Below are 14,802 nucleotides of genomic sequence, written 5' to 3' on the forward strand. Positions count from 1 at the left end.
AACAAAACAAAACAAAACAAAAAGCCTCCAATGAACCAGCCAAGAAACCAGCCCAGGAAAGCTCAAAGTCAAGTTCTCTAACTGGTGGAGGAAAAAAAATCTTTCAAATCTTGTGGGCCTCTTTAATGCATAATTACTTTTTCTAAAGACTCCCTGGGTTTGAATAATTTGGTGTGTGTGTGTATAGACACCTTAAATATTAGTTAAGGGGCCAGCTCTTTAGAAAAGCTCCTTAACAGTCTTATCTATAATCTCAAATGCTCAGTAAATCTCAATAAAACTTGCTTTGGAAATTGCACTTAAACATTTTTAACAGAGGTAGTGGTCTATACCATGTAACATTAACAGGCAAACAATAAATATGCAATCAAAAATTTAATAACAAAGATACTATTTCCAACATGGTCAAATATACATGGCTAAGCCAGGAATTAAAAAAAATGTATCCAGCTCAACAGTACAGTTACACAGTTTGTACAGGACATTCCATAGATCAACAGAAAACACATATAAGCACAACAATAAAAAATATTTAGAGAATCTCTAAGCAGCATTTTCTTTCTGCAAAACAGACATTGATCTTGTACTGATTAAATATCTACAAGTGCTTTTCCTTTACAAAAATACATAGATTCTTAATAGACTAAGTCATTAACAATGACCTGGTAATTCTTTCACTTCAATTTGAATGATTCATAAGCTAAATCTTACAACCACAAAAAGGTTTTTATTTGTAGTATGATGTTACCACTTTTGACAAAAAGCTTAAAATATTTCATATTTCAAAATAAAATTAGCAACATAACTTTACAATATATTCTGTGCTAGATTCAATAACCATGAGGGCTATTCTAAGAAATGATTGCTGTTGAGTTGCCAGACACAGGAAAGTGAAGGAACATGTAACCCCCGCCCCCACGCTCTTGTCCTGGACCACAGCTTCATAAGGACACTTAGGGCCCCCAATCCCATTCTGAAAAAGACAGCAAAAGAGAACCGGTCTCCAACAGTGCCAGGCTGACCTCCAAACATGTGCACGTGCAGAAAAGAGCCCTGCTCCTGGACTTACGTCAACACACTGGTTAGTCTTCGTTTGTGCTATTATAGCTGGTTCCTTTTCTAGTAACTGCTGAGAGACAGAAAAAAAACTAGGCCTAGTATTTAACATACTCTGTTACATCTGACTCTAGATTCAAAGACAATTAAGATGAAAACATATTTGTGGAAAACTGCTGTTTTGGATCGTGGAAAAGTGGCTTGAGGATAGACACACTTGCATGAGAATTTGAAGCAATTATTTTGAAGTTTACTTTTATCATTTTCTGAAGAAATGCCCAATCATTTTAATCCCACTAGAAAACATAACATAATGGCCAGTAAACTTTGTGAAAATCGATTTCCAGGAAGAGAAGCAGTTTCAAATGACCTGAGAAACACTACAGCTTAACACTCAAACAATAAAGTCCCTACTGTCTAGGGCAGTCTGTGGGTTTTTTTTGTTTTTTATCTTAATCCCATGTTTTTGATGAAAAAACACACTTGAGCAGAGCTCCTCAAGTAAATCCAGCAACCGGTGATTCTGGGCTTTGAAGGGTGTTTGAGTTGTTAGTGCATTTGACAACTGTTCAACTTTTCATGAACCAGACCCAGCAGACAGGTTCTGTCCCTTATTGCTCTCCAGAGGATTTACACACTGAAATCAGTGGTTAACAGCATTTCAAGTTTTTTATTCTAATCCAGAAAAGAGGTTTTGGCCAATTCATACCGATATTTTAGTGGTATAGAGCTTAGATTTCTAGAGAATGCCTACTTCATCAGAGGAATGGCTGAGGGGTGTGGCTCAGGGGTGCAGCACTTGCTCCCACACTGCACAGGACGGTGGGGCTCGCTCTGCCACTCTGCAGGGCTTTACCTCAGGCTGGCTTAACCTCAGCAGCAGCGGAAGAGCAGATCATCAACCCCAAAGAAAGAACAGCATACTGGGACATTTTCCAGGGCTCCATTTTGTCAGAATTTGGCCACATGGCTAAGTTTAGTTTCCATAAAGTGCCTGCTGAGAAGCCGTCACTTTTAAAGCAAAACAATCAGGGGCCCTATGGAATTTTGCTTTTTTACAAACAGCAAAACCACTTCTGTCAATCCAGTAGGATGTGCTGTGTTCAACACAGGCTTGTCTGCACCTATACAGCGCTGTGTTCCACACAGGCGGGCCTGTCTGTGCTTCTACTAAAGCTTGTCTTCAGTGGAGCTGAACAGGTCCGATTTCCTCCACACCATCTCCATGGGATAAAAAGCTTCTTGAAACGGAAATTGTTTTTGTAAGTTTGTATTTATCCCATTTTCATGGAAAGGATATTTGTATTGTTTATTTTTTTCTCATATTTGAGGATTTTCTAAGACCTACCAGATGGTACTGAAAAAAAAAAAAGTGAACGTATTTGAAGGGAAATATGCTGACTGTGGCAAGAAAGACACACTTGACTCCCACCAAGAACACTTCCTGCAGTGCCCTCCCTGCTAATATTTTAGTAACCAGTCAAGGCTAGTACTGCCTCTTCACAATCGGGTTACACTCCGTCTCCAACACACAGTAAAATGTCTTTGGTGATGTCTATGTTCTTACAAAACTCTTATTTTAGCTTTAAGTGCCCATTTGGATAGGAAACCATGAGACAGGTGCAGCTGACCGGAGACGGATGCAGGGAACCTCCAACAGGGCTGCACTTGGGCATCGAGGCACTGTCTTAACAGTGAGGCTTAACAGCGCACCATCGTCTATAACACAGCTGTTTCTTCTTAAGGTCTCAGTTTCAATTAACATTTGTGCTAACTCACTACATCTGCACAAGGTGGAATATGCTTAGTGAATAAAGAACTTAAAAGCTGTCAAAAACATTACTCTAGTCACCCAAACCTCAGGCTTAATGTAGCCTCTTTGATGAGCCTCTTAGTTTAAGCTAGAAAAAAGGACATTTTTATCTCTATTAACTGATGTCATTACTGCAATTTAAAGTGATTCTTATGACAGACAGCAGGTATTCTTTATATCCAAGATTCCACGGCCCTTTAATATCTGTTTTTTTAAGGCAGGTAAAACTGGTAACACAATATTTTTTGGAGTAAAGTTCTTTAGTTTATTGCTTAAGAAATTGGAGGTTGAACAGTAGCTTTCATTTATTCTTGGGTTTACAGATTCAGACAGTTATTTCTGCAAATTATTTAAATGGTTTTTTTTTGTTTTCATTTGTTTGTTTGTTTATTTATTTATTTTTTTAAACTAACCCTATAGCTATAAAGCTGGCCACAAACAGTGCCTGCTTGTGTTCCCTACAGCAGGTTCCTGGCAAGTGCAACTGAGTGGGAATTCGGGGCATGCCACACCAGACAAGAAAGTGTTCCACAGTTGGCTGATACAGCAGAGGAGGCCGACGGCCCATATGATGTCAGATGTCCTTAATGGTATGCTTTGGCACAGTCTATTATTGCATCTCAGTGAAAACATCAATGCAGTGGCATTAAATAAAGGAATTTTTATAAAACTGCTTTGTGGTTCCTGTTTCCTATGTATCCCTTAGAAAATAGTTACTAATTTTATGAGAAAGTGCCTTGAGGTATCAAAGCAGAGGCTGAGACTCATAGCCAAACTTTGGGCAGAGTGCATGGAATTTTATAAAAGAAGGGGGAGATAAAGGGGACAGGAGCTCCAAAAGAAGAGCAACAGAGCCAAAAATACTGGGCCCTGGGGCCCCTGCAGAGACTGATACTCCAACCAGGGACCATGCATAGAGAGGACCTAAAACCCCTGCTCAGATGTAGCCCATAGACTCTGTCTCCAAGTGGGTTCCCTAGTAAGGGGAGCAAGGGTTGTCTCTGGCATGAACTCAGTGGCTGGCTCTCTGATCACCTCCTCCTGGGTGGGGGGTGCAGCCTTGCCAGGCCACAGAGGAAGATGATGCAACCAGCCTTGATGAGACTTGAAAGGCTAAGGTCAAATAGACTAGGGGAGGGGTATAGGAGGAGGGAAGGAAGGGAGGATGAGACTGGGAGGGGACGAGAGTGGGGGCTACAGCTGGGATACAAAGTGAATAAACTGTAATTAATAATAAAAAAAAGAAAATAGTTGTTACATATGATCAGGCAACAAGCAAAATGTAAAGAGACTTTGTATACAAATTCACCTACAGCCTCAAGGCTTGGTTGAGGAGCCAAACAGCTAAGTCTTAGTGTGTGGCTTTCAAAATTGATTTTGACTTATGTCAATTAACATTAACCTTCATATGTAAAACCCATTTATCTAACTGTGACAAACTGCAGAATCTTTAAAATTTTCTAAGGGATAAACTAGGAACTGGGTTTTGCAAAACAGCCAAATAATTCCTGAAGTTAGACAATAAATTCAGGTTTTTAGTCAAGTATAATGGTCTTCTCTTAAACTTGAGTAAATTAACTGCCTCTTAAATCCTGCTAGTGAGTTCTTCTAGAAACAGCATTAGAAAAAGATGAAATTAAAAATCTGCTGTGGCCTTCCAATGCAGCAAACTTTAATACAGATTTTTTGACTTAAAAAAATATAAAAAAAAATCATAAACTTTCAGCCTTTTATATTATGAAAGACACCAAGACTGAACTGTATTTTGTGTATTTCTTAGCGCTGTACAATGTTTATTTCTATGAAGTACTCTGGAATTCAGAAAGCATTCACTTGTGAAGTATTTTACTAAAAAAACGTGGATCACCTGTGTTCACAGCATTAAAAAAAACACAGTGCTCTTACATAATTTCTAAAACAAGTCATTTTCTTAATTTTCCCCCTACTTCTCAGAACTTAGCTTTTTCAAAACAACCAATAGACATGCTCCACAGTTTTCTTTCTTGAAATAACTATTTATTTTACAAGACCTAACATGTTTTCATGTAATAAGGTCACAGAGGACTCGGACTTGCAGGCTAATTTCAAAATGAATGGAAGACTTAACTAAACTGCCAACATCAAGGACATCATCATAGTTCTGACTTCTAACACACTCACCTACAATGAACTCACAGTTTAAACAATAATCCCTCTTCGCCTGGTTACTACAGTCTCTAGAATAAAGTGTTCCCAAACCACTAATTTTGGTTATTGTATTTATCTACCACCCAGTGTTTGTTTTGTTCTGTGTACATGGTTTGGAAATGTGATATGCAGTGAACACTCTGGATCGGTAACTTGAGACTTTGGAAATCCATAAAAGAGCGAATGTTATCTAAATATCCCGGTATTTAAAACCACTTTACAATAGCCCACTGCATACCAGGACACATGCCTAAGGCCAACTTAAAAGAAAAATGCTTTCATAAGATGACATCAGCAATGCAATGAGGCACACAGAACATGGGCTACACAATGAATGCACGCTTGTAAAGCAACACCCACTTGCCCTCAGACAGTAACAATGTTAATGTACTCCCACATTAATTTTAGTAGAAGTCAATACGGTCAGCTGCCAACATTATGAACTTCAGTTGTCCAAGTCACATATGTTCCACCGTTAAGGGCTAACACGCCTTTCTGTGCAACGGTAGACTGCCCAGACATTTAGAACATCTCCAATTGCAATGTGCTCTGGTCAAAAAAATAACTGGAATTCTTCACAAAAGACTTGCACACTCAAGAATAAGCTGGCATTTTGGTTTTTTGGGTTTTTTTTTTTTGGTTGTTTATTCTTTTTTACATAAAAGTTTACCAAGAATAGGGCAGTGGCTCAGAAACCACTTTTCTAAATATATTCTTATACAAAATAATTTCAAGATATAATTATACTAGGTTCTTGTACAGTACTCTATTTTAACAAGAATAAAAGTATTAAGTATGTGAAAACTGCAACACCACAAGGATTGAGCCATTTTACTAGTGTAATTAACATTAGAACAATCTTGCAACAGGCAAGCAAAATATTGAGAAAGCAGAGTCACGGCTGCACACCTAACTGACTTCAGCCGCGCCTTGCACACTGAGACAGCATGAGTATCTTATGCAGACGGTCAGTAGCAGAAGGGCACTTGAATTGCTCCTAATAGAAACAACATGAAAGAAACTGACAGTTTAGAGACAGACAATGGCCTTATGTGCATGCTGAAAATCAGATCGTATCTCTCAAGTCCACACACCGCTCACTGTGCAATCTGTCGACGAGTAAACAAATAGTGCAGGGTTCATTCAGTGCAGTCTGTGCCACTTGGCCTACCCAAAATCAATTCTTGGTCGATACTGCAATACCATAGGGTATGACTACAAAAAAACAAAAACAAAAACAAAATGATGAGTAAGACTGTTTACGTAAAAACAATGGTTTATACAGAAAAGCCTTGAAGAACTGGGAGTTTATATTTCCCTGTAATAGCGATTACCCATTAAAATCGTCATTAAATTAAAGTGATTAAAATTAAGTTGTCATTTAAGATTGAAATTATTATCAGTACCTCTCCCTCTCTTCCTACAGAGGCCTGAGGAGGACTACAAGCTGCATGGCGTCCCTCCAGCAACTCTTTGGGGCTATTTGAGCCGTGGACTCTCCCAGGGCTGCTGCTGGCGGTGAAAACTTACTGAACTACCTAAGAGGCCCTATTCTGCAAATCAGTGAAACTAGACTTTCCACAACACTGTTCACAGATTTGATACCCTCTCCTTCGGTATTTAAGACTTATTTTAAAATAAGCTTTTAAGTATTGAAAAACATTTACCAACTGACATAAAATGGTGATTGCCTCCTTTCAATATTATCTCTGATCACAGCTACTGCATGATGTAATGAAAAGCTTTTCATTGTCCTTGGTGCTGTGCCCAGCTAACTATACAAGTCCTAGGGAGGAAAGAGCCTCCTGAAGATAGAAGCAGACACTTCCCTCTCCATCTGCCTTAACTTCACCTTCCACTACTACAGAGAACCAAATAATCAGAATGCAGTATGGAGAATCAGCGATTTTCCTGTTCTAGAATATGCAGGTTCCCACTTTTTAACTGAAACCTATCAAGCTAACTATTAAGAAATCAAGAAAAGGCTGAGATGGCCACTGACCACTGGACTGCTATCTCTGGGTAGGTGGCTGTGAAACCTTCAGTACAGAGAATACTGTATTCTTTAACATAGAAAACGGTCACACTGAGATTCTACCATCCTGAGATGTACTCTCAGCATTCATACACTAAGATGACTCGATGCTGCTATGTACTAACTTCAGTTAGGACAGGAGAGGACAGTGGGGAAAGATGCCCGGAGCCTTGTTCTCATCTCAAGAATAAAGCAGGTGACACTTCTGATCTAATGGACCAGCACAGAAGTCTCAGGCTTGCAAGGTTCCAATGGTCTTCGCCATATTCTGCTTTTTAATTGCTTACTTGTATTCATCTTAAGTTTTACTCTGGTCTTACAGAAGCAGCTCAGAACTTGGTCAGTTGGGCACAAAATTCTCTATTTCTCAAGCCCAGTCAGAATTTTGAGGTCATAGTCGTACATGATCCTCCCACCCCCATCTCTCTCTGTGTGAGAGAGTCTGTGTATGTATGTATATGTGTGTATGTGTATGTATGTATGTATTTGTGGAACTACCCACCTTTATTTTTGAGACAGGGCTTCTCATTCACCTGGGGCTAGCCAGTTGAGTTAGATATAGCTTCCTGGCTGGTGTATCACAGGAATGCCCTTGTCTCTGCCTCCAGATACTGAGGTTGGCCAGCTTGTTTGTATGGGTTCTGTCTAGGGTTGAACGAGGTCCTCATGGTTTTGAAACAAGCACATTACCAACTAAGACATAGACCCAGCTCTTTACTTATGTCTATCTACCAAGCTTCCTTCTGACACTAAAATGTCCTTGTTTTTTGTGTCTAAGTTCTATGAGAAAAAAGCTGTTTGATGTTTACGTGTACAGCCCCAGGGCTGGCAGAGTATCCTGTGCATGTTTAGCATGCTCACCACTGTTGAGGAGCCTTTCTGCCACAGGCCTTGGCAGCACTGCCCTCAGGGGCTCCTGTGCTGCAGCTAATTCTGGAACAATTCTGGAGCAATTCTCTCCGCATGCCCGCACAGGCCAGCACCTGGTCTGAGCTCCTAGCTTTATGCTGCACTGCTGCACATGGATGGGGTGCCCCATTCATTGCTCACCTGAAAAATGTGACCGACCAGAAACACCAACTTCAGGATTAACAGGCCTAGCCAAATCAAATCTTGTAAAAGTGTGCAGAGTTACATGTAACTTCTGAATTTAGTCACGAAAGTCTGCCATCTCTCTAAGATGCTATTTAAAGTCTGTGTGTGAAAAAGAATTCTGGACAAGCGTGAAGTAGGTATTTGTTCTCAGGAAATCTGACTAAAAATTTTTGTGATCACTTACCATTATATTTGACTTATTTTTAACCATTTATTTTTTAAAAAACTAAGAGACAAAAACAAGGAACAAGGAGACAAAGAGGAGACAAAAATATGAAATATTAATTGGTAAATGTAGGTAAAGAATCTGTCTAAAGTAATTGCTTCAGTTTTTAATTTGGAGCTCCACAAGGAGAGAAACAGATCCAAAAAAATCTAGGCATATAGGTCTTCCCTGAGACTGATAGTCCAACCAAGTAGCATGCATGGAGATATCCCTGAACCCTGCACAGATGTAGCCCATGGCAGTTCAGTCTCCTAGTGGGTTCCATAACAGTGGGAACAGGGACTGTCTCTGGGATGAACTGATTGGCCTGCTCTTTGATCACCTCCCCCTGAGAGGGGAACAGCCTTACCAGGCTACAGAGGAAGACAATGCAGCCACTCCTGATGAGACCTAACAGACTAGGATCAGAAGGAAGTAAAAGAAGACCTCCCCTATCAGCAGACTTGGGGAGGGGCATGCATGGAGAAGGAGGAGGAAGGGAGGGTTTGGGATGGGAGGAGGGAGGAAACTACAGGGGGATACAAAGTAAATAAAGTGTAATTAATAAAAAAAATTAAAATAGATTAAAAAAAAGTCAAACTAACAAAATAGTAGAAAAATTAGTACCAATGCTGAATTTTATTAAACATCTTTTCAGCATCCAGTGATTTTTGTTTTAGAGAATCCCATAAAAAAATACTAGCTTATTATCTGCCTGTCTCCCCTACAATATTAAGCCATTCTGACGTTTCTGATAAAAAATTCTACCAGGTCTTGACTTTATCCTATTAGTGTGATATTTTAGTACATTATTTAGTCTGCTATTTAATATTTCTATATTATATTCAAAGTAGTGTTTTGGAAGATTTTACTTTAAACTGTGTGTGTGTGCCTGTGTGTGGGTCTGTGCACATGTGAATAGAGGTGCCCAAACTGTCCAGAAGAGGATGTCCGTTCTCTGGAGCTGGCTGGTGGGTGCTGGGGACTGAACTTTGGTTCTCTGCCAGAACAATTAGCCCTCTGAATGCCAGTGCCTCCTCTCTGGCCCCTGGGTGCTAGTTTTCTAACTTAATTCTCGGTCAGGTTTTACTGTCATATTGATGCTTCCTTTGGAAAATGATTTTAGAATTTAAACTCAAATTTTAATTTTTTTACAATATTGCTGTCCACAATGAAGAGGTGAAGAAGGAAAAGAAAGTGAGGGTGCAGTTGTGGATTTGCCTTATCCCAGGGCTCTTCATCACTTAGGATCATATCTAAAAAGCAACTTCATCTCTCAGAAAACAGATATGAACATGAAGACAAAAAGTGGAAGCCAGGTATCATGGGTTACAGCTCCGGACAAGGTTTTATTACTATGATTTATCACTTCTACCATTCGGAGTTTACAAACTTCACTAAGTCAACAACTGTGTGCTCAGCCCTCTCCGGCATGTGTATAATCAAAGGAGGACAACTTCCTTCCCGAGTCGCTTTCTCTTTGCCTTTCTAGATGGTATGCCAGGTTACCTCATGTCTAAAGCGTGTATCAAAAAGTTCCTATCTTAATGGTGAATTGAGACTCCCATATCACAGCAGTAACCAAAAGACTAAGCAAAAATCTAGATATGCTGCTCATTAAAATTTCTGCTTAGTGACTTTACAGTGTTCTTTAAAGACATAAATGTAAACTGCAACACTGAAGTTTACTAGTTGCTGACTACTAGGAACTAGACTGATTTTCTTATTAATTACTGGGGAAAAGGACAATGGGTTATTTTTAAAGAAGTACTGTGAATCATCCATTAAGACTGAGCACATTATCTCCGCGCTTAGTAATACAGTAGTGTTTACTACACTGCATACGGACTCTTTTCTTTTCCATTTAAAAAAAACACTTATTTTTAAACATATGTATGTGTAGGCATGTGCATATCAGTGAGGCTGTCTGTGGAGCCTAGAGGTCTCAAGTGCTCTGGAACTGGAATTACAGGCTGTTACGAGCCACCTGATGTGGGTGCTGGGAATCAAAATTGGGTCCTCTGGAAGAGCAGTCAGTGCTCTCAACTTCTCAGTCATCTCCCCAGCACCTAAATGTACGTTTATTAGACAAGCTTTCCGTAAGGTCTAAGGCTCTTGTGTTACTAACTGATCTCAGTCACGCCAGCATGTATCCCAGAGCAACAGTAAGGGCTGGCAACATCAGCCCCTCACAGTCAGCCTGGCTGCAATAATGGCTGTTAAGACATAACTTCATTTTTAGTTCAGTAAAATGGTTAACACAAGACAACTGAAGTAAGGGGAAGCTTTGTTATGTAAGTCTGAAAAGACTTTACAAAGTGACATGTCTGAGTCTGGGATGGGATGGTCAGCACAGGGCGCTGTGATGGTCGTCTAAGTTTGGGATGGGGACGGTCAGCACAGGGCACTGTGATGGTCGTGTGTCCCGTCATGAGTGCCTCTTACCTGATGCAAAGTGCCATCCTGAGAGCAGACTTGCAAGGCTGAGCAGTTCAGACAGCGAAACTGCGGAGGAGATGAACTCATCAGATAAGAGGCATCCACAACGGGACACATTTAAAACTTGTTATTTAAAGTAGTTTAACTCAAACATAAGTGCCAACATGAGTAATTTAAATGAACACTGAGGAATAGTAGGGGTTTTTGGAGGGGAAATACTTAATAACTTGGTGACTGGTAAATTTTATTGTTAAGAAATTTTAGCATTTGCCTATGAAGGTTTTTTTTTTTTTTTTTTGTTTGTCTGTTTGTTTGTTACTAATATTCTAAAACTACCAAGATGGTAACCTACCCTTTTCATTTCCTTTCCTGATGCTGGTTTCTGGGAATCTTCATTTCTTATTAGAGCTGGCACCATCTTTCTTGCATCTGTTCCTGATCAATCTTTCCTATGGTTCCTCATCACCTACTCTGACAGCAGTACCATGTAATATCGGAACTCTGAGGAGACATGGAACCCTGGGGGGGGGGGGGGGGGGAGGAATGATCTACTTCCATACCGCTCAGGTTAGGTGCTTGGTCCCCACTCCTGTTTGTTTTGATAGCACTGGTGAGCTCCTTGAGTCTGTTTGATACTCATGTTTGCAGTTTTAGTAACTTATACTTTAAGTTATATATATATTTCACACTGCATACTCTTCCTGATAGAAAAAAATTAAATGTATAAATACTGAAAAACTAAACAGATAAAAATACAAGTTTAAATTAATCAGGAAAAATTTAACTTCCCAAAGCAGACTTCTGAAGGATCTAAAGATTGTAAATTTTCACCAAGTTTTCTCTGGAAGTTAGTCCTGGTTTTTGCACAGTGCTCATCACTATGCTCTAAGGCCGCCTAGAACTGCTGTCCTGTACTGACTTAGATGGGTCCCCAAGCTTTAACCTACTACATTGTATGACTATGCAAGTTGCAAAAATCACTCAATAGAAATACAGTTAAGATGGAAAAAATTATTTTATTAATTTTTTTTCCTATTAATCTCTTTGGAATCAGTCAAAACAGAAGTGTTTGTTTGCTTTCCTAAAACTGATTTCCTTTGACTGCAAATCAAGCAAGGAGAGACGGTCATGGTGCTGGAGTGGCTGAGGTTGCAGGAAGGGGTGGAAGCAGCAAGGAGCATCTGGGAAAAGGCAGCTAGTTTGACTTGAGGGTATCAACCTACCCACAAGGTGAGCAGAAGAACATGGCCTGTGATAAAAGCTGAGGCTGAGCAGAAAGCTGCTCTCAGTTGCTCTCACTAAATGCAGGAAGAGTGGACCGAGGTCCACCCTTTTACATTTATTACATTAGGCATTCTGCTAAGTACTAAATTTTCCTACACAGGTACTGTCACAATTTTAAGGATCTTCAAAATTGAGGAAAAACAGGGAGGCAAGACAAAGCTGGGGAAAAAATGCTGCAGTATATATAGCAAAAAGTTAGTGCTCAAAACACAGCAGTTCCTAGAAGTCAAACTCATGATAACAAGGCAATGAATATAAGTACTCACAGGGAAGTTGCATTCCTAATACGAGTATCAAGAAGTCAGAAAATAGGCCCTCTTGCATATTACTGGCATGACTACAACTTGTGAAATCTTTTTGAGGACAACTGGCAAACTCTCACAATGTAAAAGTTAGTCCATTGTAAACCTAGCAATCTAGGCAATAAATATTTGTGCATTTTCAGAAAACATGTCTTGGAATAGATACTGCACTGCCTGTAATGTTAAAAATGAAACAAAATCTCAATGTCCACCAAAATAGTTAAATTATGTTAGTCACACAAACTGAATATATTAAAAAGAGTAACTTCAAAATATAATTGTTTTCCATGACACATATTATCAAATGAGAAAAAAGTTGCTAGCAACATATATGAACCCATTCATGTCTCAGAAAACTTATGACCACTGGCATGGCATTATGAAGAGAAATACTACATTGATGGTATCGTTAGATGAGCTAGTTACCCTACTGAAACATGAATCTCTAGCTCCATACTGTCAATCTGTAGAAGTCACAGAAGAAACCTGGCCACAGATCATGTCTCCCAAATTCTTGACCTAAGAATCAGGTGTTCACACAAGAGTGGCGCTTTTTAGAAATGAGTCTCAAGCCTGTTCCAAGGCTACTGAGTACAACTGTACTTCGTCACCGTCCCTAGATCATTTGTATTTGCACTAAGATTTAAGAAGCACTACTGTTAAATATTTACCTACTAGTGAACAACAGATCAACTCCAACATCTAGCATAGCGATCATCAAGAAAAATTGTTATAAACTATAAAATTTATAGCAGCTGTTTGACCAGGTGTTTTTTTTTTTTATTCATAAGGATAAAGATATTTAAAAATAATTTATCATGATGGAGACAAGGTCCAGAAAGGGCAGAAGCCACCTATGTTCATCTTTTCTAAAGGGGCTAAGCTAAAAGGAGACCTAACCTGGGAAAAGGAAAGCGTGGCCACAGATGCTGGGAGCTGTAAAGGGTCCTCCAGAACTGCAGAACTGGAAGGAAAGCTCACTTCCCTGACAGTATTCTGAGAGGACAGAAACAGCATGAGGGAGGGACACAGACTCTTGCCTGAGGCCGATGACTCAAACAGAGACTCATGACTACCATTCCTCCAGTGTAAAAGGAATGGAAGCTATGCACTGAGTCACAGACTCAACCAAGGGCAGAATTCACAAGCACACATTCCACAACACAGACGAGAACGAAAAACTGCACAGGTGCCATTACAACCAAAGCAATCCAGAAATACAGCCCAGTGCCAATCACAAACCCATTCAAAAGCTTGTCTGAGATGTTACATGATTTTAAAAAGTAAGTTTTGTTTCAGTAGGTACAAATATAGCTCAGGAACTTTATAAAAGCTGCATTCTTTTATAAAGTGTGCAGTCCTAGTTCAGAATAATGCCTGTGTAAAACAAAAGAATGTCCAGAAACACACACACATGTGTGCACACACGCGCACGTGCAGAGAACGGCAGCATTTTCAAGCAACGAGGACCAGTCTGGGTTGTTCAATGAATTGTATTATTTTTTGGTAAAACAAAACAAAACAAAACAAAACAAAACAAAACAAAACAAAACAAAAAAACCCCTTCAGAATAAGCTATATTGTTAACTTTGTTGTGTATAAAACAATCAATTCCAAGTGGACTAGAATGTTCACTGTAACAAATACTAGAAGCAAGTAAGAGAACATATAGCAGCTACCAGAGCAGGAACTGGCTGAGCCCAGCCCAAGGCTAAGCTAGTTAGCAACACCAGCAGTAGAATACTCAATCTGCACACATCCCAGCCTCCTGCTAGCATGGATGGGACAACCAATCTCAAAACCAGAGACACAGAACACTAGCAAAAAAACATGGTTAGAGAAGAATAAGCCATCTCTCCAGGCCTAACTTTAATAAAAGTATATCTCAACTAAAAACCTGAAACTTCAAAAATGTGTGCTCAGAAACGTAATTGCATAAAGACTGAAGTAGTTGGCAATCTGTTAGTAGAAAGCCTATACAAATCAACCCTTTCATGCTTTGGCCTTAAAATAACTGGCAATACCGAGCTTCTTGGCCTACGCTTCTAATGAGGCTGAGGCAGAAAAATATTAGTTTCAGGCCAGCCTGTACTATAGTGAGCTCCAGGACAGCTTCAGCTAAATACTGAAATCTTTCTTCAAAAGATACTCTCCATCCAGACATATAAAAATGGGCATGCAAGAGAACGGTGACAAGCAAGCCCCAGGAAAGGGCTTATAGTGAGTGACCTTTAACCTTTAGGGTGGGTGAGCCACAGTGATGAGTTCCAGCACTCACATGCTGAAATGCCCACTGAACTAGCAAAGACAAAATTAAATTTACTGCAGTAACATCACTGTAGAATTAGAGTATCTGCTTCTAACAGTGCAGACTTACCCCTGCCGT

At 39.7% G+C, this 14,802-nt stretch overlaps 1 protein-coding gene across 5 annotated transcripts in view; it reads right to left on the bottom strand.

The window, feature by feature from the left end:
- Nucleotides 1-362: 362 nt before the first annotated feature.
- Pcgf5 (polycomb group ring finger 5) overlaps nucleotides 363-14,802 on the bottom strand; it is a 107,498-nt gene continuing 93,058 nt past the window's right edge. For 4 of the 5 annotated variants that reach the window (XM_055613749.1, XM_055613750.1, XM_055613747.1 and 1 more), the window contains exons 9-10: nucleotides 10,837-10,896; nucleotides 363-6,271 (exon numbers count right to left, since the gene is read on the bottom strand). In XM_055613749.1, coding sequence (XP_055469724.1) covers nucleotides 6,224-6,271; nucleotides 10,837-10,896 — 108 coding nt within the window. In that variant the 3' untranslated portion in view covers nucleotides 363-6,223. The remainder of the gene's footprint in view (nucleotides 6,272-10,836; nucleotides 10,897-14,802) is intronic. The other variant, XM_055613751.1, reaches the window with a different exon arrangement.

This window comes from Psammomys obesus, unplaced genomic scaffold, assembly GCF_907164565.1.
Source record: "Psammomys obesus unplaced genomic scaffold, mPsaObe1.curated_primary_1811, whole genome shotgun sequence".
NCBI classification, from domain to species: Eukaryota; Metazoa; Chordata; class Mammalia; order Rodentia; family Muridae; genus Psammomys; species Psammomys obesus.